The sequence below is a fragment of the Apteryx mantelli genome, chromosome 1, assembly GCF_036417845.1.
Source record: "Apteryx mantelli isolate bAptMan1 chromosome 1, bAptMan1.hap1, whole genome shotgun sequence".
Classification (NCBI taxonomy): Eukaryota; Metazoa; Chordata; class Aves; order Apterygiformes; family Apterygidae; genus Apteryx; species Apteryx mantelli.
The window spans coordinates 144551748-144574700 of NC_089978.1; the positions used below are offsets into that span (position 1 = coordinate 144551748).

At 40.5% G+C, this 22953-nt stretch overlaps 1 protein-coding gene across 2 annotated transcripts in view; it reads right to left on the reverse strand.

Moving 5' to 3' along the window:
- Positions 1 to 1522: 1522 nt before the first annotated feature.
- PARVB (parvin beta) overlaps positions 1523 to 22953 on the reverse strand; it is a 51843-nt gene continuing 30412 nt past the window's right edge. For both annotated transcript variants that reach the window (XM_013947869.2, XM_067305431.1), the window contains 7 exons: positions 20878 to 20936; positions 19165 to 19184; positions 17304 to 17365; positions 15355 to 15423; positions 12974 to 13075; positions 9794 to 9866; positions 1523 to 5228 (listed from right to left, as the gene is read on the reverse strand). In XM_013947869.2, coding sequence (XP_013803323.1) covers positions 5152 to 5228; positions 9794 to 9866; positions 12974 to 13075; positions 15355 to 15423; positions 17304 to 17365; positions 19165 to 19184; positions 20878 to 20936 — 462 coding nt within the window. In that variant the 3' untranslated portion in view covers positions 1523 to 5151. The remainder of the gene's footprint in view (positions 5229 to 9793; positions 9867 to 12973; positions 13076 to 15354; positions 15424 to 17303; positions 17366 to 19164; positions 19185 to 20877; positions 20937 to 22953) is intronic.

Genomic DNA, 22953 nt, shown 5'->3' on the forward strand with positions numbered 1-22953 from the left:
TGTCCGAGACAAGGGCTGTGTCCACCAGGCAGTGCTGCCGCTCTGCCTTGCCTTCTCCACCACTCGTTCAAGAGGGGAAGCTCGGGGCAGCAAGCATTTCCACTGGACGCTTCCTTCAAGTACCAGTCGTAGTTGTTAGCTCTTCCTGAAATGAAAAGCGACTCTGCAGCCCTCTGTGAAATCCCAGAATGAGATGGTAAACAGCCACACTAATTACACTGGTCTGTTTTAATGCTATTAAGGGACTGACTCCTGTGTTCAGCTCCACAGCCTAGACAAGAACTGATAATTCTGCATGGAAATGAGCTAAATGCGATAAATGAAAGTGGGTTGAAGACAGATTTCCAGCTGCCATGAACTATTAGCAACTGAGAACTTAACCCAAAATCTTTGATCTAGGGGTCAAAGGGCAATGACATTGCATCAGGTTAGAAAAGCTCTAGAGTACTTTCTTACCTCCACAGGAGTGCATGCTGCAGCCTAGGAATGAAGAGAGGAAAAACAACAGGAAGCTATATTCCGAGATGCCACTGGGACCTTTAGACAAAACCAGTTTCATATCAGCAGGCAGAGGAAATAGCAAGAATTAAGTAGTGGAAAATTGATCTTTATCTACTAGGTCTCTCCCTACTTGCACTAGCGGCTCCAGTAACTTCTTCATTGAAAGCTTTGTTCACAATACAGCTCCACAGTGCTAAAAGAACGATGGTCTGAAATACATGACGGACAAGCATTCATCTTCCTTCAAGAAACAATGCTGTCACAAGTGCATAAAGTATCCAGCTGTAGAACAGCATTACTAAATTGTGTCAGAATTGCATTTGACTTTATGCCATCTCACCCTCAACCTCAACTCTCCCCACACACTCCCAAAGCACACCTCATGTGCACATACCCTCACACACCTGGCCCTCACACAGAAACAGCCAATGAACAATTCATGGAATCTGTGGTACTCCCACCAATAACAGGTTTTGATAAAGCATTTTCCACATGGTCTCCACAAGATCTTGCTTTATGGACTCTAGGAGAGAGCCACTCTTTGCTCCCTCCATACCAGACAAAAGGAAAACCCACAGGCATTTTCAATGGTCCTCCAGACTTGCACGGGCTTCTGGCTTCCCAGCTGCTCTGCAGACACTCCTAGACTCCAGCTTTGGCATGCCAGGCTTCCCTTGGCACTGCTGCGGAAGGACTGAGCCCCTACTCTTCTACAGACTTCAGAGAGTGTAATCCAGTTAGTTTTCTCTTGCAGAAAGGAAAAGGTGAAGAAGCGGATCATGTACAGTAGCAGCGCAATATTTAAAAAAAAAAAAAAAAGGCAATGAAACCTACAGACAAGCTCAATAGTGTCTGCATGGACATCTCATTGCTCTATCGGTGCCAGAAACCCATGATCACTGCTTTACAAGGCCTTACATAGATCAAGGAACCTTGATGAAGACAACAGCTGAAGCCCATCTTTCAAAAGTTCTTCTCCCAGACTTGTCTGTGTAGCCCCAGAAAAGACATAGAAAACAAGTGATCATCATTTATTTATTTGAATAAATATTACAGTTGTCACAAACCATGCACTGATTTTCTACAACACTCCTGCTGTTATTCTTAGCAAACATAGCATTGCATTGTAACTTGCTTACAGTACACAACCCTTGTCACAAAGCTGGATGTGTTCAGCATATGACAAGTCCAGAATTTTATCTGAAAGCTGGTTTTTAGTAGCTAGAAATCCAAAGTAAACACTGTTAAAAACAGTAGAAAAGGTTCTTAAAAAATACATTAATACTGAAAGCATTGGGTTTGGGGGGAGAGGGGTAGAAAGCCCTGTAAGGTTTTACACTGATCAAAAAAAATGCCATTGTTGCTTTTCCATCCTGAGAAGTAGAATGCAGCTGAGACTATCTGGGCTTCTTCTGTGACAATATAGCTTACTAGAACTGAGTATGTCTAGCAGATGCATCTAAAAGGCAAGCTGCATAGGCTGGAAAAGACAGACGTTTCCTTAAGTACTTACAAATGTGGGAGATTTAATGCTGCAGAGCATTCAGTATTCCAGATGAACTCAATAGGATGCAAATCTATCCCACTGGTCCCCAGGGGAACATGTCTAAAACTCCAGTTACACAAAAAGTTCATGAATAACATTTTCAACATTGACTTATCTCTTTTCCTCTCAAAAAGATAAGTGTCATACCTACATAGCAGAAATGTATGGAAAAAATGGGTGTTTAGGGACAGTTTTACCTACATTACCCTTTCTGTAAACTGGTTTGCTTGGGATAAAGCTCCAGTTCAGATAAATGCATTCCTCCTCCAAATCCAGTTAACAATAAAGACAGTGTCTGCAAGAAGAGTCACCTGGCTAGAGAGCAAGCGGCTAAGGAAGGAAGAGCGCATTTTCCCTGTGCAACATTTACCAGCAGATTTAAAAACATAATAAAACCCACAGGATATGACACCTGCCCCCAACCTGTCCAGGACATCAAGTCTGCAGCATCAACTTGACGAGATATTAACGAGATATTAAAGGACCTATGCCTCAGGTTGTAGAGAAGGGATTTCAGTTTCAGGAAAATGACCAGAAAACCCTAACTGAACAAAATAGAGACCCTTTTAAAACTTGGTGACATGCTCAAACCTGCTCACGTGCAATGAAGATACCAATTACAAATCCCCTTCTCAGAAATAACCAACTCCCCCAACTTGAAACTGCTCTTCCCAACCTCCGCTCATTATTTTCTTTTTGCTTTTGATATTAGTATTGCCAGGAATTTCAAAACTAGATTCTCTGGAAGACTTTCCCAACACCTCAGAGAATACACACAACACTGGCACTACCACCTCAGCTGAAGGGAGGTGGATGGAACAACAGCTCCTTAGCAGACCTCGTTTCCCACTAATACACTGAATTAAACAGAAAGCTTGAGAGACCTTTCAATCAATCATCTTCCAGCTTTCAGTCTCATGATACCCTTATTTCACAGCTCAAGAGAGAGTTAGACCAATTTCATTAACTTTCAGGAGAGCTGAAAGTCCCAGCTGCCCACAGTGCCTCTGCAAGTCTCCTCTATAATAACTGATGGCACCATGGTAGAGTCTAATGGCCCCATCTGAAATTCAAGTCCTACTGTACTAGGCACTGTATAAACAGTGAGATCAGCTCTCTTAAAATACATACAAGCACTGATTCCCCACAGAACTTTCTATGGTAGATGGGACCTGAATTTATCATGGAAAAAAAGGGGAACCTCCTTCCACCTTTGGGGGGGGGGAGCAGAAATGACACAAATAAGGCAATACTAGAACTCAGAACCCAAAAACATAAAGAGGCAAAAGCCCATTTTTTCCCACATTTCTGAGATTAAAAAATGTTGAAGGAAGGAAGGAAGGAAAAAATCTCCATTATACAACAATCCAGATAGCACATTTCCTCTTGAACTCAGAAGGGTAAATAAAGCTTGGTCTAAGAAGTCTATTCTTAGGGAAAAATAGGAGCCTGCTTGCAAGAGGGCTCAAGTGAGCCCCTGGGGCAGAGCAATGGTATCTGCTTCCTCTTTGGGGTACTCTGCCTTATATTTCACATAAAATTATAGCTGTCCATAAAAAGAAGTCCCTGATGTGATACATAAAAGCAGCAGTTCAGTGGTCAAATCTCTCTCCTATGCATTCCAAGGAAAGCAGTTCTAGTACACACATATTTCACAAATAATTTATTCTGGAAATCACAATCCCATTTCCTCTGAACAGCTTTTCTCAAAAATTTACTCAGACTACTCATATTCCAGCACAGGCTCCCTGTACACACTGCTATATCTAAGATATCAAAAGCCAGGAACAGCTCTACAGAGGAAACCCATTAGGTGCTAGGAGGTAACTAGAGTCTCCAGGATAAACCTAGCAATCCTTTTTTAAACCAGATTCCCACTAAAATCTGTAACAGCTTAAAAGACTATAGGACTAGGCCAGAGCCTAGCAGAGTATCTCTTGGGACGACACAAGGTAACTTGATGAAATTAATTTAAGGCATAACTGAACATCAATAAAAAGTTTCAAGCCTGAGTGCTAACCATTGGCTTGCACTATGTACATACACTATATTTCTGACATAGTCCAATGCAATCCAGAAGTAAAGGCAAGCTCTTATTTATAGCAGGAATTCAATTTTACTCTTTAGGAAAGAAGATACATAAAACTCTGTTTATAAATGACTGAGGCCCAGAACTGTACAGCTGCCAGTAACTTCAGCAGGAATCTGACCCTTTAACTTAGCTATGAAAGAAAAGCTACTTAGCTATGAAATGAAGAGTCAGACTTTAAACTGTCAAGCCGTCAATAACTGTCATTATTCCTCATGTACATTTCAGAAATGATTGGGGAGGAAATGCATTAATATGCATATTTGACTAGCTCCTGACTGACCTGATTCAAGCTGCACACTTAAAAGAATGACTGCAGCGCTAACAACCAAATTTCTCCTGCAAAGGAGAAGAAATAAAAGTGGACATGATTACATAGTCATCCCATTGCAAGACTTATTCTGTGTAAACACTGAATGAAAATAACACTGAGTAGTATGAGGTTAAAACAAAAACTGAAGAAGTCTTCAAGGCTTTCACCAGGTAGCTTCAGATAGTGCCTGTAATCCCCCACCCCCCAGTAGAACATACAAAACTCTTATTTAACAGAAAAGGTTCAGCTTTTAAATAAATTCCAATGTTGATTTTCTATTCCTAACACTTTAGCCTGAAAAATCATCCAATGCCAATAGCAACCAAGAAGTTTGGAAAAGAAAGTCTTGTATAGTGTCAAAGGGTCTACAGCCATGAGGAAGGTCTCATGTTTCCCTGCTTATTAAAGTGGTATATTTCCTTTATCACAAGAAGAACATTTGTTGACAGTAACACACAATAGACCCGAGACTGTCTTCTGGCAAAAGTGCGAAATATCAACACTTTTTCAAGTGACCTACAGAATACACATGCATTATTTTTCATGGGATTGTCATACAAGGAGCTAAAGAGAGACCATCAAGTGCAGAAAGAATGCATGAAGTATAGCGTAAGGCACAAAGAGAGCATGCAGAAGGTGTTTTTATTGTATTTTTTTTTCCTAAGGAGGTTGGAAGGACAAACACCTCAGCAACTTCCAGGATCACTCGATGTTCTTGTACTTTGTGAAGAGGTTGTACAGAACCCTGAGGGTAGACTTCAGATCCAAGTTGACAACATCTGTGGAAGAAAAGGAGACATTTTTAATTTGCTTCTAGTTCTCCCTCCTTGTTTGCCCTCAAAGGAACAATAGCCTTCTCAATTTTGAGGCTGTAGGAACAGCAACAGAAAACCCATAGAGGTATGATCTCCCCAAGTCAAGCTTTTTAAATGTGTCTATATGATGCACTTCAAACATTTTCATGATGCTACAGTCACAGCTAAGCTTTTCTGGGAAACAGAAGAAAAGTAGTACCTATCTTCCCTTCCCCATCTAAATTTAGTCACAGAGGAAGCCTGCTTCTGTCTGAGACCTGGGATAAAGGCTTTGGAAATGCTCACTCCTGGCAATAACATCATTAGTATAGTATCTTCTGAATCTTCAACAATGACTACACTAGCCATAGAAGAAGCAAACAAGTGACCGCACACATCATGTGCGGCACTGAACCTCATGTGCCAGCAACTCTGCAATCATACAATCGGCAAATAAACAAAATTTAAATTCTCCCAGCAGACTCTAAGTTTTCTATTATCTAATAATTTTCTAGTAACACTACCTAATAACTCTTACCATTCTAGACCAAGGAACAGCTCTGGTAGCTCTCAACAAAAGGTTTTCTGCTAGCACCTCCCATCCTATTACTATAATAAAATATCAGGAAATACCACAGACATGTAATCCAGGGACTGCAGGGGGGAAGGCAAAACACAGAGAAGGCTACAGAGCTGAAAGGAAAGGGTAAATAGATAAAGAAGGAGGAGGAAGTAAAAATACATGGTGAACAATATCTATGGAAACAGCATTAAGAAGAAAAGATATTTTAAAAATCACTCAAAGAATTAAGAAGATAGCAAACAGTTAACAGGCTATGTGTAATTAATGTGAAATCCAAGGAAAACACCTACTGCCTGTTTTGAAGAATCATGGCCAGGACCTCCCCGCCTTTCCCCTCCACCCCATACTGGATAACAGTCTATAACCCCCACACTTCATCTGATATTTTCAGTCACCTTTCAAACTTTTCTTTCTGCCTTTTTTACTGTATTATTTTATCTTTCTCTTTTATGATTTTATATGCTACATCAGAACCTTCTACTGCACCAAAGAAAGATCCTAACTGCTGTGAGATAATGCATCCTGAAGAAAGAGGATATCTTACCTAGATAACTGAACTATGAAATATATTTCTAAATTTTCCAGGGTTCATGGAAAGCTGCTTACTGTCATAACATTCCCAGTAAGATAACAGCCTGAAACAGGCAGGATCAGCGTTGGTTCTTTTATATCTAGACCCAGTTGCCTCAGAGAGGAATTTAAAATGTAAATTTAGCCATGGGAAACAATGCTTCCCAACAGCTCCCCATTCTATAATTGGCAAATCAAGGCAAGTATTTGGAGTAGAGACATCTACTGGCAGATTTGACCCACTGATGCCTGCAACCACTTTGATTTGCAAAACAATTAAACAAAATATTTCTGGCACTATGAAAATGCCAAAAAATGGCCCAAACAGCCAGCTCCAAATAAGGGAGTAATGGCCAGAGAGTACTAAACGTTCAGGGATTTTTAGGGTATTCGTTCTACTCCTTCCAATTGGTTGTCTTTTCTCCCTGGTACCCATCTTCCCCTGAAAGCAAGATGAGTCTTCTCCCTGAGCCACTGTCACCACCTGTGCCAGCTGCCGTGGCACAAAATGCTGTGATCAGGTCTCACAGGGTTCAGTTATTGCCTCTGGCTGACCCATAAACCAAAGTCAAGATACCAGTGGAGAGAAAGTTAAATCTAGATGGTAGAGCAGAAACATGGCTGGAAGCTAGAAGCACAGTCAGGAAACCAGGGCACGTCCTACGGAGAGAGCAGCCAGGCGTGCAGGGCAGCAGAGCACTGGGATGAGGGCCAAGGGCTGGCTCTGGCACGGGCAGGGTGCCTGGCAGAGCAGCACTGCACCGGGCAGGCACCCTCCATCCACCCTCCTGATGTTGCCAGAGCCATTTAAGGCTGACTTCTAACCTCCAGCAGCACTTGGAGCTACAGCACCCGCTGCTGATCTCCACCTGTGATCTGGTGATCTGTGAGGAGTATGGCCTCTGCTAAAGGAAGGACCAGACCCAGCTCTTTTATTCAGCAGTGTAATGACATGTCACTGTTAGGGGCAGAAGAAACTACTGTGGTCACAGAGTCTGGTCTTATGTAAAATACAGTCTTCAGAGACCTTCACCTTATAAATACTGTATTGAGCTTACTAACCAAGCTGTGGCTGAACTAAAAACATTAACTTAAAAGTGGAGAGGCTTTTTTTCTTTTTAAATCTACCTGTGGTGGAAATTCCAGCTACATCCCTTGACAACTCAGACTGATGGCTAATTACCTTCACCATTGCAAAAGTTATACTGTAAAGCTAGTTTGACTTTTTCCTGTCTTTGAGACCTTGTTATGCCTTTGTTTGTTACATTAAGGAATACCGTAGTGCGAGCTGCATCCTCCCTGTGTGGGCGATTACAGTGTTCCCTATTGATCAGTGTCTAACAGGCAGTCCCAGGAATAAGCATATGCTCAACCTCCCATTTCTTATTTTAAGATGAAACATACACACTCATAACATTACCAACAATAACTAATAAAATGTTAACTGAAAACAGCTATAAATCATCAAAGTGGTTTAAAATATTTCATTAATTTAAAACTTTCACACTCCATCAGAATCCCTTTAGAGGTTAATAAATCAATCCACTAAAATGTACTCTTGCTGCAATAATTCAGCATCAAGTTCTGCTGCTGGCTCAATCTACTGAATTGGGCTGGAAGAACAGAGAACAGGGCCTGTATGCTCCTATTTTTGTTCATCACTGGTAGCAAGACACACACTAAAATATTAAACAAGACATGTTTTTTGCAAGCATTGCAGAAAGCATGGGGTATAGAAATAAAAATTGCAATTCTCTGCTTTACGCAATGTTTGTGATGAAAATCTACAGCAACTAATTCAAGAAGCATTTACTACCCAATTCACACTGAAGAACACAGATCCACCTAATATGTGGACAGCAGTCACCCACAGAACTTTTTGCAGAAGCAGTTCTTCAAGAATAACGGTCTTTCTTACAAGAAATGCCGGCCCCATACACAACACGAGCACACTCACTCCAACAGCTGTGAGCTTCTGCCAGTGGGAATGGGTAAACACACAGAAGAGGAAGGAATATACACAAGAGACTGTACATCCTGCAGCAGCATAAAGCAAAGAGGAATGTTTTATGAGCTAATTTGGCTTTCTTTTATTAATAATTAAATTTTAAATTAATAAAACATTTAAAGCTTTCATGGACAACAAGATCCAACTCAGGCATAACAATACTGATATTCTGCTGCTTACTGAATCCACACACCATGTCTGGAGCAAACCAAACACGATCTGCAACAGTGTTCAGTCACAGTAGTGTAAGGGTGTACATAACATTGCCTTACAGGGAGGTTATCTCCTCTGTTAGATCAACTGCCCTAAACAAAACAAAACAAAGGGCAAGCTTTCAACTAGACCAGTCTTCTTCTAGGCTTTTAATGGTTTGTCACTCCAGAATCAGGTTTATTTAGCTTACCTGGTCTCTTATTACAGTCTTTTTTAACCCTTCCACTCAAAAAATAGCTGCTCCTGATCCTGCATTCATATTTCTCCAGTTTCCTTGTCCTCCACATAAACCCATGGAACCAGCTCCAATACTCAAAACATTTCTCCAATTTTGGTCTCCCAAGTTAGTGTCTTTATTTCATTCAATTCTTCTTCAGTAGCACTTTTCACCCCCAAATTTAGAAGAAAGCACTGACAAGACACACACGCATTTAATATGGTGCCTTTTTCCCCACTACAACCAGCTCCATTATTTGTTAATCTATTTACTGTTGCCATTTTATCTCATTTTAAATCAGTGACCATTCCTCATAAGCTCCTTGTTTTCCTGTTTGTTCTGTGGAAGCCTCTAACATGCATGCATTTTGTATCAGTAAGAATAAAAACTGCTCAGCTGGCTGTCAGAAAGTTTTAATTCCTCTTTCTAGTCCCAGCACAAGCAACACTGCAGACCTCATCATTAGTTTCAAGATTCACAGGTTTTAAAGGCAAAGCATCCATTTTTATATCATTCATTTCTGACCCTGAAGGCCACAAAAACCAAGAAGAGAGTATGCTACCAGCTCTCCTAAGAATAAGAAAAGACTTTCAGTTATCTATCACTGCAATCTGATCACAAGAGTCCAAACTAGCACCAAGTATAACAATGATGGGATTTACAGCATGAAAAGCTTCCTACTAGGATTGTGACTAAGAATACCAGCTAATTTTATAACATAGCACTGAAAAACTCTTGCATCCTTCACTAAAACTAGAGTTGTACACCTTAGAGGATCTATTCCAGATAAGAAACACAGGTAAGGACATATCACATAGATAATGAATCCTTAGAAAACTGTCAACGTGTGCACTAACAGCTCCACTTTGTGACCCTACCGTCTTTAATGGAGCTGCACTTGAAACGCAACTGCTACCATGTCTTTATATACAGTTTGAAGCCACATGTCATGTCCGTACCTTCAGGGCGAGCTTTTGGTTTCTTGAGTCCTCCATCTTGCATCAGCTCAAAAGCAAAGGAAACATTATGGACCTGAAAAAGGAAAACTGTTTAGAGTCCCAAAGTAATATAGGCATTAAAATACTTTAATCAAATAAAAGAAATACTTAATTCTCTCTCCCCTTGACACACAAAATTATAATTCTATTTAAATCAGTAAGAGATATTTACATGTTTGAGCATGGCAGAAAGTATCTCTGAGAGACTAAGAAATGAAAGATATCATTATAGATCATTATCATTATTATAGCATTATCATCATTATATTATTCATTTTTTGATACAAGGGAAGATTTCCAAATTTCAAGTGTAAAAACTGTGACTGGGTACTGCATGAACTGGGAAATCCCATTAGGCACCAGCAGAATCTCTATGGCGGAGGCCAGAGAGCTCCCATAAGATGTGGGACAGAGACTTCAGACTTTATTGCAGCAGATCACTTGCCATTCTGGCAACAAGCAACCTAATTGAAGTGGCATAACAGAACAGGGATTACAAAACACACATGAAGCAAGAGGAACACCAAACAGAATACTTCAAAATATGGTTAATCTTTTTTGCATTATCAGCAATATACCAAGCAGCATCAGCTCTGCACATCATCAGTAAGGAGCAAGGCTGTTTGCTGGATGACCTTGTGCAAATCCCTTAGCCTCTTTGTGCTTTTGCTTCCCCTCCTTGAAAATGGAAATACAAGTCAAATGAAGTTTTTCTAATGAATGTCAGAGAAGTGCTTGTTAGTGGCAGTTCCTGAACAGACCGTGCAGTGAACCTGCAAAACAAGCTAGTCACAACTATGCCACCAAGGATGAAGCCACCATGAATGTGAAGTCAGAGAGAAGAAAACAGACAAAAATGCAAGGTGAGATTAAGAGAAGATACTTGCTGAGGAAGGAACATTGGTTTAAGGAGAAAATCTGCACAGCAGCTTTCTTTTCTGTGCTTACTGAAATTTAAGCAAAGTAATTTGGATTATGAATTCTGTGCATTTTTGTTCCTGCAAATGACAGGTCTGGAGATACATAGCAAGGGGGAGAGATTTAATTAAACCTACTCATCTTGGAAATCAGGGAGTTATGCATAAAAGCTCCCCTGCAACAAGATGAAGAAAGGCCCCTTTCACTGACATTTATTGCTCAGGACTTTATTCATCTCTTTTCTTCTGCTCCAGTGTCTCCTCACTCATTGTGACGAAAACAATCACTTCCGAGATTAATTTTTTTCTTCCTTTCCCAAAAAACACAGAATCTATCTCAGTTACTCACCTTCATTTACATACACCCTATTCTCACAGCAAAGACTCCTCACAAAAACACAACATTGCTTCAGGAATGTTGGATAACCTTTATGAATTTTAACAGTTAACAATAAAATCTTGACTGAACAGGCTACAGCTCAGCATCCTGCATGTCTACAAGGGAGAAAATTCAAGTCACTGCAACAAATAAGGAAGAGAAAGCTATAACAGAGCTTGCTCAAAAGCTAATAGATAACCACTTTCCTACTGCTTTATGAAGTTCCTGTATAGCATTCAATATTCAAAATGAACTATTTCCCATGCTATCCACAAACTTAACGCATAGAGAGGCCTCTCACATCACAGCCCGATCTCTTGTATTCAGGGAGTCCCTTCAAGCTCCCAAATGGCAACTAGCCATTTACTGAAGAAGTCAAATAACCCTATATAACCCATGCAACCAGCAGCACATTAGCCTGGGACTGTAACAGTGCCCATTTGGCACAGCCTAATTCCCTCTTGCAATGCTGACACAATCCACTCAGGATTATCCCACCAATGCTAAAGTTCTGTCCCTCAGACAGCCTGTAATTGCCAAGGAGCGCTTGACAGCAATGATCTGCACTGAAGTCAGGCTCAGAGTATTCTGGTACCAGGCAACAAATATGCACAGATGTGCGGGCATGTTCAGGAACACCTGCAGGAAGAGGTGAATGTTTGGTCACAATAATAAGGTATGCTTGCTGTGTTAAACAACCTTCTCATCATTAACACTAGGAAATGATACAGGCGAGTGGAACAAGCGTGGGGCTAAGAGCAAGACGTTTATTTTCTCCCCTTCCATCCCTAATACCCTGACCCTCAGACTGCAAGGAATGCACTCCTTTTCCTCAAGGTTCGTTTTGTCTGAAACACTGTAAGAAAGCAAGTAATTCACTCCTTACCAAACAGAAAGAAGTAATTTAGAACTTTCTCTCAAAATTTAAAGTCAGCAACGCTGGTGATGCTGCTGCCAGGAACTGGACACAAAACCAGATCTCTATGCTCACAAGTTGACTTCAGACAAGCAATTGGCTGCATGCTCCATCCCTGGCAGGATCAGGGTCTCCATCCTGGCTCTGGTCAGGTACAAAACAGGTTACCTGTCTGCACTCAGCATACAGGCTCTAACCCCAGTCCAACCAAAGACTATGGCCCAGGTACCACCTCCTCTACGACAGCATCTCATCTACATATCAAGTAAAGATATTTATTCACTTAGTTTGTAAGAACATTAAGGAAACTACAGAAAAAAGAACTGATGGCTGTCAGGCAACAGACACTCATGAGATCAGAGGTTAGTTTTCAGGACGGACTTATTCTGTGACACCTACTCTATCCTCATGCCAATCCCTGGGTAAAGAATGGGGATAAAGCACAGCTTCCCATCCCTTGCCTTTTGTCTTTGTTGCCTATTTACATAGTAAATACTAGGCAAGATCAGGCTTCAACTGTCATGTCAAGCACAGTAAGGCACCCAGAGCACAAAAGGACTTCAAACAGTACTACAGTTTAAGAAAACACTTAAGTAAATAAGTCACTTTGATTATGCAAAGCACTAGATAGTACAAAGCACTTACTGATTTATTCCTTCTGGACATTCATGAACATTGTGTGTCATCTGATGCAAGAAAGAGAATACCTTTCTTGCTTAACTACTGGGATTTATCCCTTGATTTCACAAACAACTTTTAGAAGTACAAATTCTATTAACTATCAAGCAAGTGCACCTTTGCTACAGCTCCTGAAGAGAGGAATATGCCAGGCTCTGATTTACTGCACACAAAGAGAAAGGATCCAGTGAATGGAAAATACCATGTGTGGCAACAGAGCAAAAAGAATACAACCTGGAATTTCTACCCACCTTCTGATCAAAACTTTCAGGCGTTAAGTAGAAGTTGTGAAGTGGAACGAAATAGTCTTCAAGGAGACCCATGAGCAATACCAAGTAAACACCATCTGCAAACTAAATAGAAATACTGATGACATTCCTAGGTGGAAGCATCTGCTTTCAAGCAAGTATTCATAAGCAAGCAGAACAAAGAATGCATGGCCCAAACTAGCTACCTCAATTTCTACCACTTTTGTTTGTTAGCGCAGAGACATAAGACAGCTCAGGAGGCACAGGCTGTTCCTTTCGGGCATAACAAGGAATTGACAGCAAGTGTAGCAGAAGCATTTAGGGCTTTGTTTCACCTACTCCCCAAATCCACCCATACCCATGCAATCACCAGTTCAGCTCAGCAAGCTGAACCAGTCTGTTCTTTGGAGCCTGTTGATGTAGCTACTGTCTTGTCAGATTAAAAAAAAAAAAAAATACAGGATACCAGGCTTTCTCCCTACATCTGGTAGCATTATTTCATATTTCCTGAGTAAAACAAGCCCAATAGCTATAACATTAACCCATTCAAGATCATGTGCCAACGACTATTTAAATTATTTACATACAGCAAATAGCTCTAAGCAGAAGAAATTAGAAGTAATTCACCTGGGAGCTGCCTACAATTTGCACTCCTAGGGCTGCAGAGTATTTGGTTTGAATGAGGCAGCGACTGAAAACAAGGTCCACTGTATCTCCAGTCAGTTCCCTATTCACAAGACTACTGAATACTTCAGGGTGAGGTAAAAGTATGTATGTATGTATGTTCTTGCATTTGCTCACTCTCATTCTTTTTCTTCAGAAAGATTGCCAACTTCACTGCAGTGTTCAAGTAGATTTTTTCAATTAGGAAAAAAAAGAGACTTCCTAGGAAATATGTTGCCACATAATATACTTCCAGCTCTACTACTACAGTAAGTGGTCATTTCAAATACAATCCCTCTTTTAGCTCAGGTGAGTTGGACATTCAAATCTCTGGCCTTAATCAGAACTTGAAATTAAGTCTACCATGTCACAGGTAGGAAATCTAACCTCACAAAAAAAGTTTGTTCAAAGCCAAAACAGATTGTTTATGGTTTCAGTAAATACTAAATTCTACACTAAATACTTTCAGTAATACTGTTCAGCATTCCTACCAGACAGACTACCTTCCTGGCTAGCTACGGGTGATGCTCTATATTTCAAACAGAATTCTCACTTGTGATTCTGATATGGTGTATGTGACATTCACTATCCTTTTTGAAAATAAATTGTTGGAGACTTCCAAGGCAGTGAGCAACAATTTCTTATGACAGCACATATCCAGGGAGAAGTCACCTATTTGCTTCAGCAAAGCTACAAAATAGCAGTGAATGATTGGTACTAGACTAAGCCAGAGTTAAGCCAATTACTGATAGTCCAGGAATAATTCTCTAGATGCCATGCTCCCCTTTTTGCCAGGACACTAGGATAACCATGTGTCCAAGGTTCAGCAGACTTTGGAAAGAATATTTGTTTCCATTATTAAAACATAGCCAAAACCATGTGTGAAATCTGCATAATTTCACCTGCAGAGTGAGAACTACCCCACTGCCACCAAGATTCAGATTCACACTCACTTGAGATTTCCAAGCATATTCACTACCCAGTTCTGAGCAAGAGACAGGGAACTTCTGTGGAGCAGGCTGAGGTGGCTGGCGGCTACCTCAGGGAGCTTTAAACAAGCTAACTTGGGTACCAAGGGCACTCAAGCCACTGCAGTAGAAGAGCTCAGACTTGCTAATTCACACTGCTGGAAAGCAAGCACAGTGCACATGCGCTCCAAACAGCAGGATGAAGAGCAGCATATGAAGGCCTGTGCTGCAACCACAAAATTGTTTCCAGCCCCCACTTTGATGTGATCAAAGCTAGCAATGATATCTCTATGATGGACTGCACACTGCAGTCCACAGACCTTCAGAGAGCCCCAGGCAGCCAGTTATTAAGAACTTACACCAGCTCGTCATGAACCCTCACAGCAAGAAAAGACACAACCTGTCAACCACCCATAACTATAGCAACTGCTTCGCAGCATTCCACTTTGATCCAAGAGACAAATTGCCCTGAAACCCAGCCATATTCTACAGTCATTAACATGAATATATTAATTATTCAAGAATTTCACGTTACAAAATGGAGTGAAAATTATCAGCAACATAAAATATGTGTAAGCATGAGTAAAGGAAGCAAACATCAATGCATGTAATTGCTATTTAAAAGATAAAGCCTCCGATCTCATAAATCCACATACCCAAAGATAAGCAGCTCCATAACAAGGTTTTATGGAACAAGGGCTTATATTTGTAATTTACACAGTGAGAATACACACAAAAAATCATGTCTCCTACCTGGGTTTCTAACTCCGTTACTTCCAAATTCAGTTTGTTCAAGTGTTTGTTCACAAAAGTGATCAGAGACTACAAAAGAAAATACCAGAATCAACAATGTTAGAAACTATAGTCAATGTCTATGTGAAAGGGTTAACATATTCTTTTAATACATTTTTAAGTTTAATAAATACCACCATGAACTATTTGCTTTTGCATAAAGAAGTATACAAAATTGAAAACAACTCAGCAGTACAGACATTTTTGTTGCAACATATGGCAGAAGTCACCAGATGGTGCTATTACATACTTCTTTCTAGTTATTTTTCCTAGCACATTAAACATATTACAGTGTTGTGGGAAAACTCTGATGACATTGGTTCTTTTGTAAGTTCTTTGTGAAGATGAAGCAAGCAATAGCTGCATTTACTGCCTGCATGAATCTCTTCAGGTTCTTGGAGAAGATCTGCTGCTGGGGAGCAAGGCATCACCAGCACTGAGCTAAGACTCCCAAAAGAAGATGTCAACAGCACACAGTTTCACTCTCGCCTCTGTTCCCCAAGCGATCAGTGCATATAGATTAGCAAATTGCAGACAGGATGTTCCCCAAGTCTGTATTATGTACTTCTATTCCCACAGGAAGCAGTTGGGCAAGGTCCTGCTCCTACGAACCAGGTAGGTAACAAGAGCATAAATACGCACTAACATATTCAAGCATGGAGATCTGGCAGCCTGCTTAAAACGCTCCCAGGAGGGACAGAGAGCTGCATGTTAACATTTTTATTACATGTAGAGAGTTAATTTAATTCTCTAACAACTTTAACATTTCTCTAGAAGAAATTTCAGCTTGGAAAGTTAAAATCTGCTATAGATTTAACAGCATTATTTTAAATGCATACAACCTCTATTTCATATAAAGTGAAGAGACAAATTACAATTCTGAACTTTGAGTACTACTGTTCTGCTAAGTAGTTTAATAGTCATGTTGGAAAACACTGATGGAATAACGTGGAGTTTCTTCTTTATCCATTCTCTTCCAGAAGAAAACATTAACAAAAGCTGGCAGAGATCAATGGCTACTTTACCCCTGCACTCTGCCTACCACAAACAGCCATGTGAAAAACAGGTTTGTGTACAGATGTGCCTGCTGTGTGATGGTGCTTAGCCTTGGAGGAGAAACCAGAAGATCATTCAAGCTAGCGTTAAGTAGAAGAGCTCTAGGATGAAAGCACTCAATTATATTTAGCATACATGTTTATGGGAGAATCACATTTCTACCTATTCCTCCTCAATTGCAGGGTACTATGGAAAATGATTTCCAGTTGTGGAAGAACATCTGTAGTACAAAAATGAGCTGAAAACTAAACTGCAGCTGCTTCTTCAGGAGACTGAAGACACAAGTACTATTCTGGCTAGCAAAGAAGCCACCACTGCCAGTTACTCGTTACCCTACAGCCCAGTCGCTCTCTGCTGGAGGACAACACCTGGCATATAAAAGCATATATGACTGTCCAGTCAGAATGCTCTGAAATTACCTCAGATACTTTGCAGAGCAGCTGTTCCTGCACTATTTTGACTGAATGAGATACAGGAGCAATTGCAGAAGCAGTTATACTGTTACAGGAAGCGCTAACCTCTGGCAGGAGAGGAGGGAGATAAGATGACAAGCAATTGGCTGGGGAAGGTAACCTTTTCATCCCACTTAGGTGAGGCCAAAACAAAATACGCGACTGCAATCTAACAGTGTCTGTGTGTCTCACAATGCAAGAAACAAGAACAACCATACAAGCCTGACCGCAGCCAGTGTATCAAGGCCTCACTGGCTCTGAAATAGTGATCTTCTGGGGACACACAGCCTGTTTTATTATTTCAGAATCATCTTCTGTTATTTGCCAGATATTTCTGGATATCTTTCAAAAGCATAACAAAAAAAACAATGTAGAAAACAAAATGTGAATTTTTTTTTTTACCTTCTTGACTACGCTGAGTTTATCTGGTGCATGATCAAAGAGTGTGTCAAAGGCATCCCGCTCTGGTTTTACAGAAAAATAAAAACAATGTTAAAAAAAAAAAAAAATCAACACACCTGTAACAGCCAAGTATGCAAAGCAAGTTATGTCACATGCCTGAGGGTCTGTATTAGAAAACCACATGACAGAGACTTAAGCTAAAATCATTCCCCTATTTTGGCACCTAACCAAAGGCCAGAGCAAACTGCACTAGGAATTTTAGGGTTAACTGAAAATAAACATATCGTTCACTGATTTTCCTTTTCTGCCATTCATAATTTGTACACAAAATATGCAGGTGGGGGAAAAATTAAAATGAAACATAAATTTTCACTGTGCTCCAGTCTTAACTTAAACAGTGGGCTACTGAAACATCACCTTATTTGGTGCTCTACAGTATAGCAATAATTATAGCCATGTTCATGATGACTGCTCAGCATCAAAATCAGATACTCCTACTGTTAATTTTAAGCTTATTGGCAGTATCCTTGACTTCAGTAAAGCTTAAAATTGAACACATGAATAAGACCTGATTCAGTGATGTACTAAGAGCAAAGCTTACTTACCTGTGTTTTCTAACCCAATACACAGTATGAAAATTTAAATTACTGTAGAAGTGTAACATCTTCAGAGCACTTTGTAACAATACCTAATCCAATCTAAGATCTACTAAATTTAATATAGAAGTGCAGTATTTCACACTGTGGCAGCTTAGAACTGACTGAAATTTTCCAAATACTGAGGTTTTTTGGATGACATTATAAATTGAACTGTCATCATCAGGTAAAGCACCAAAAAAAAAAAAAAACCTAACCAATTGCAGTTGTGCAAAAAACAAATATCAAAAAGCATTGCTGAAAAACTTGGGGGGGGGGGTTTCAACTGTTGTTCCATGTTCACATTCTTTTCATTTGCAGAACACATTTTAATATTTACTATGGTAAAATAAATAAACAAACCAATTTATTATCCAAACTCTTTTGGTATTTAAGGATATATGTTATATACCTCCCCCCCTCACATTATTTATTTTCCAAATACCTTTTTACTCATTAATGCACATATTCTACTGGGAAGGAAAATGACAGCATTCACATATTACAGCTGGGAAACAGAGAAACTAAATGACCTGTTCTTAGTCTCATAGAGTCCTTTAGAGGAGCTCACGTCTCTCAGATGAGTGGAAGTGATTTAATGCCACTAACAAAACCAACACAGTGAGAGTCAGGCTATGCAAAAGAGAGAGAAGTCTCTTGGAAGCAACACCAAAACTTTTGCTATGTGTTTAGAAGACCAGTTCTCTGGTCAGTAAAATCCCTGGTGAGCAGGGATGGGATAAGATACTTCATGCAAAGGAATTAGGACAGGCAATGATTGATGGCTGAAAGTGGACAAGCAAATAAAGCTTTCTTAGATCTTCTACCATATACCTGTGCTTCAGTAATTTTCATATGTTCATGTATATACTATTTAAATAGTCACACTCTGAAGAAAGCGTAACTCTTATTGTCAGGTGTTGCAAAGATTTTTGCTTGAAAGCCACTAAGAACAGTACTACAAAATCTTGCTCTTTGTGGCAGCGTCCCCATTCGTTACATATGAGTGAAAAATCAATAGAGACCAGCCCAAAGAGCAAAGGACAGGATGATCTGGCTCTACTCATTATGCTCCACATCTGACTGCAGTAAAACACCTGCCCCCGCAATACATTCCAACTCTGTGGAATTGCTCAATCCACTGTCTTAATCTGTTCAAGGAAAACAGACATAATTTCTGTGCCTGACATAAATTAAAAAATTTCAGAGTCAACTTTTTTACTTACCAAATCTTCCCATCATCATCCTGCAAGTCAGAGCATTCAAAAATACTAGGTTAGTTCACGAATAACCACTTTGAAAAGACAAGACCATGGGCTTGACGGGCCTTTTCCTGCAAGACGCCGAGGGCTATCCACTCCTACCAAGCTAGAAGGCTGAGCATGTTGCAGACCAGACCCAACGTGCTGCAGGAATGTCCCCAGCAGACCACCAGTGACATCAGGAAGATACATTTGAAATGAATGGAAATGCATAATTATGTTTTATATATAATTATGATTTCTTATGCAAAATCATTTTTATGATGAAGAGTGAATGAACATATATCTTTCTGCGTACAGTTTCCACATATACAGTCAGCAGAGACTACATCACATAGTTCAGAATGAGCAAGGCTAGGTATTATCTAGCCCCTTTTAATCTGTTTTCTCTGAAGGAAGAAAACATATATCATCTCTGGATGTTATGTAACTAATACAGCTACATATGAATCATATCCACAGCCAGTGACATCACCAGACATATGCAGATGATTATCAGCTGAGAATCAGGCCCCGATCTGCACAGGGAAATTTGAAAGTATTTAATAAAAGTTGGATTCTGCTGGTTCTGGAGTTTTTTGTACTTCTACTTATATTTGAGTATGCAACACATATTAACCTCTTAATATTGTATGATATTAAAGAACTTAATAAAACACATGTATAAACCCACATGCCTATCTGTAAGCATCTTTCTCGCTAAAGATGTCCAAAACCCACTGCACAGTTTGCATCTTACGAACCACATCTGAAGGAGAGGACAAGCTAAACACATTGTTCAAGAACACAGGAGTGCAGGGAAGAATTTTGGCTCAAAATACTGAGGCAAAGCTCTGATCCTACAAAAAACACTATGAGATCTTTAATGTCCACACAGAAATGTTATGATCTAATTTCTGAACGTTTCCATCTGAAAGATCTTCCCTGCCGAGCAAGCCACATGGTATTTCATTTATCTTCAAAGTCATGGAAAGCTGAGCCAACTCTACAGGGAGCCAATACACTGATAAACTGAAGGAGGGCTCATGTAAGCCCCTGTTAGAAGAGTTGCCTTCAGGCCACATGAAGAAGACTCTCAGCTTTTATTTGCAGCCAAAGTGCGTGTCTAGCTCTTCCTTGTTTAAAAAAAAAAAAAAAAAAAGTAAAAACATAAAGCCAAGTAAAGTCATTGCAAAAACTGTGGAGAGAAGAGGTTTGTTTAATTTATTTTTGCTGAGCTCTTTTTCTTGAGGCGCTATATGAAATAGAGAACATCTCTCCTCCCACCTTTTATGGGGTATCACTCCAGTTTTGAAAGGTATTTCAAGGAATTGCTTAATTCTTTCCCAAAATATCTTCACTGGCCCTTTATTTGAGAGAGGCAACAGCACTGGGCAGAAATTGGTTATACATGGCTACGTGCAGCAAAAAAAAAAATTCCACAAAGTTCATTCTCAATGAAATACCCAGTGAAAAGCTTTTGTAACACAAGACTGCAAAGAAGATTCATTTCTGCTTTGCAACATGTTTCCAGAAACAAAGTTGTTTCTGCATATTTAAAAAGGCAATGCATGGGATTTTGTTAATTTAGCAGCAGTAGCGAGGAAAATTACGTCTCTGCTTTGTCTCTGTAAATGATTTCACATCATGCACCCACAGACACACTCTGACACTAAATAGAAAGCATTTTGTGCTTACTCTGTCGTAGTTGTGAGCTCCTCCGTAACATGAGCGGTCTGAAGAAGACCTTCACGTTTCTGGAAACCGAAAGGGAAGTTAGAAACTGAGAATGCATTAATACAGGACAAGCTCATTAGGGGTTCTGCAGCTTTCATCGTATTTCAGAAATCCAGGGGAGACGCTGTATAAAACGTGCCTGCTAAGACCAAGTTTTGCAGCGGAAGGGCTGACACAGGAGGGCTCAGTCCTAGAGCAGCGGCATTTGTCAGGCCAACGGCCAAATGAACGTTTGGGAAACGTATGTAGATCTACAGCCTATACAGTCATTAGCAATTCTCCTGAGAGCAGAGGCAACATGCTGCCTGGAACACAAATTAGAGAGAGTTTGTCAGCCCTGTCTTAAGTTCCCCAGGGATGCTTGTTCGTATCACGGAATCAACCAACGCTTTGACACAATTGGCAGCCTGGCTCTCAGGAGGGGTCTGGACTGAAATAACAAGGACTGCTGCCCCCAGGCCAGGGCTTAGGTGCACTGGCAAAGAGCTCAGTGCGGATGGGAGGCTCTCCAGGAGCAGGCGTCTGGCTGAGGCCATCAGTCATGCTCCTGTCAGGAGCACATCCGCCAAGGAAATGCAGGGAGCACAAAAAGCAAGACTAGTGATTTCACAGTGGAAATTATTTCCCTTTTATTGGATTTTCTTTCCTCAGGTGATTTTCTGCATAAGCTCTTACACCCAACAAAGAGATAACATCTGATGAGGTTCAATTTCAAAACAGCTTTCTCCAGACTCTATTAAGACACAGCCCCCTAACAGAGGTGGGACCAAATGTTTCTGAGCCTTTCCAGAGTTTTGGAGACATGGCTCATGCCTCTCACTGGAGCCTGGAAGTACATTTACTTGATTCCAAAACTTCCTTAACATGTCCTTCCACTGAGTATATGGGTCCCCTCCAAAATTATGGGATATAGCCTTCTGACTGAAAAGGGGGAATTTTTTTCCTTTCTTCTCCAAGTTGAAGGAGCCGTCACAAAGAGCTCACATCCCAGCAGTTATCTAGGAACTAGGTCTTGTCAGCAAGACTTGCAGCACAGTTAACAAGAAGAGCTGCTAGCTCTGGTGAGCAGGAAAACCTCCCCTGCGAGGCACCAGTTCTTCATACACATGCCATCTAAATCATTTTCACCAGGTGACCCCAAACAAGAACTTACTAGGGAGAACAGCTTTGAAGAGAAACACATCCTTCCCCAGAAGCAATGTAAGGAATAAAAATTTAAACCTAAAAACCAGTAGCAAGTATTCCTTCCCTTCCACTCCCTGTTCAAAAAATGAAGGCAGTGTTGCTTTCTCAAGCCACCCAGGGAACCTGGCTGAAAGCATGGTGGGAGCAGTTGTCTCCCACCATTCTGCTGCCACCATTCATGCCAGCACCTGGCCCTGCACGAGATCTAGCCAGCTGGCCATGTCTGCAGATACCTCAGTTCCCTATCACAAATGCATCTAATTCTGCTCCCCTAAGGGCATCATAGGATTTGTGTCAGAAGGTTTGGTAAAACAAGCTAGGATGACAGCACGGATGGAAAAATGAGGAAGCATCTGACAGGGCAGTATTTTCTTGAATACAAAACAATGTTGCCTTTATTCCATCCCAACAAGCCTCTGCTCTACTAACACAGGTTTCTGCACACCTTCCAGGCACCATGTACTTCAGGGGGAAGAAGCTATAAACTGTGAGCAAAAAAACGCAGTAAGTGGTGACTAGTGAATAATGCCTCCAAACAGTTGATGAGAAAGAAGAATGGATGCCAACACTGATTCCCCAAGGGGTAGAAATGGCAGCAGTTTTCTCTGTAGCTGCCTAACAGGCAGCTGAGCATGCTGTTCTTACAACAAGCCTAGGTCCCTCAGCCTTGCAATCCAAAAACAAATGCCAATCTTTAATAAAACTCTGATTTTCTGCATCACGGCCACCAGATATATTTATTCTCCACCCTGCTTTGCCTCTGACCTTTCAGCCTGCAATTCAGACTTCAAGAAAATTACTGCAAAAATACCTCAGATCTCCCAGGGGCACCAAGGTGGCACATGCTGCAAT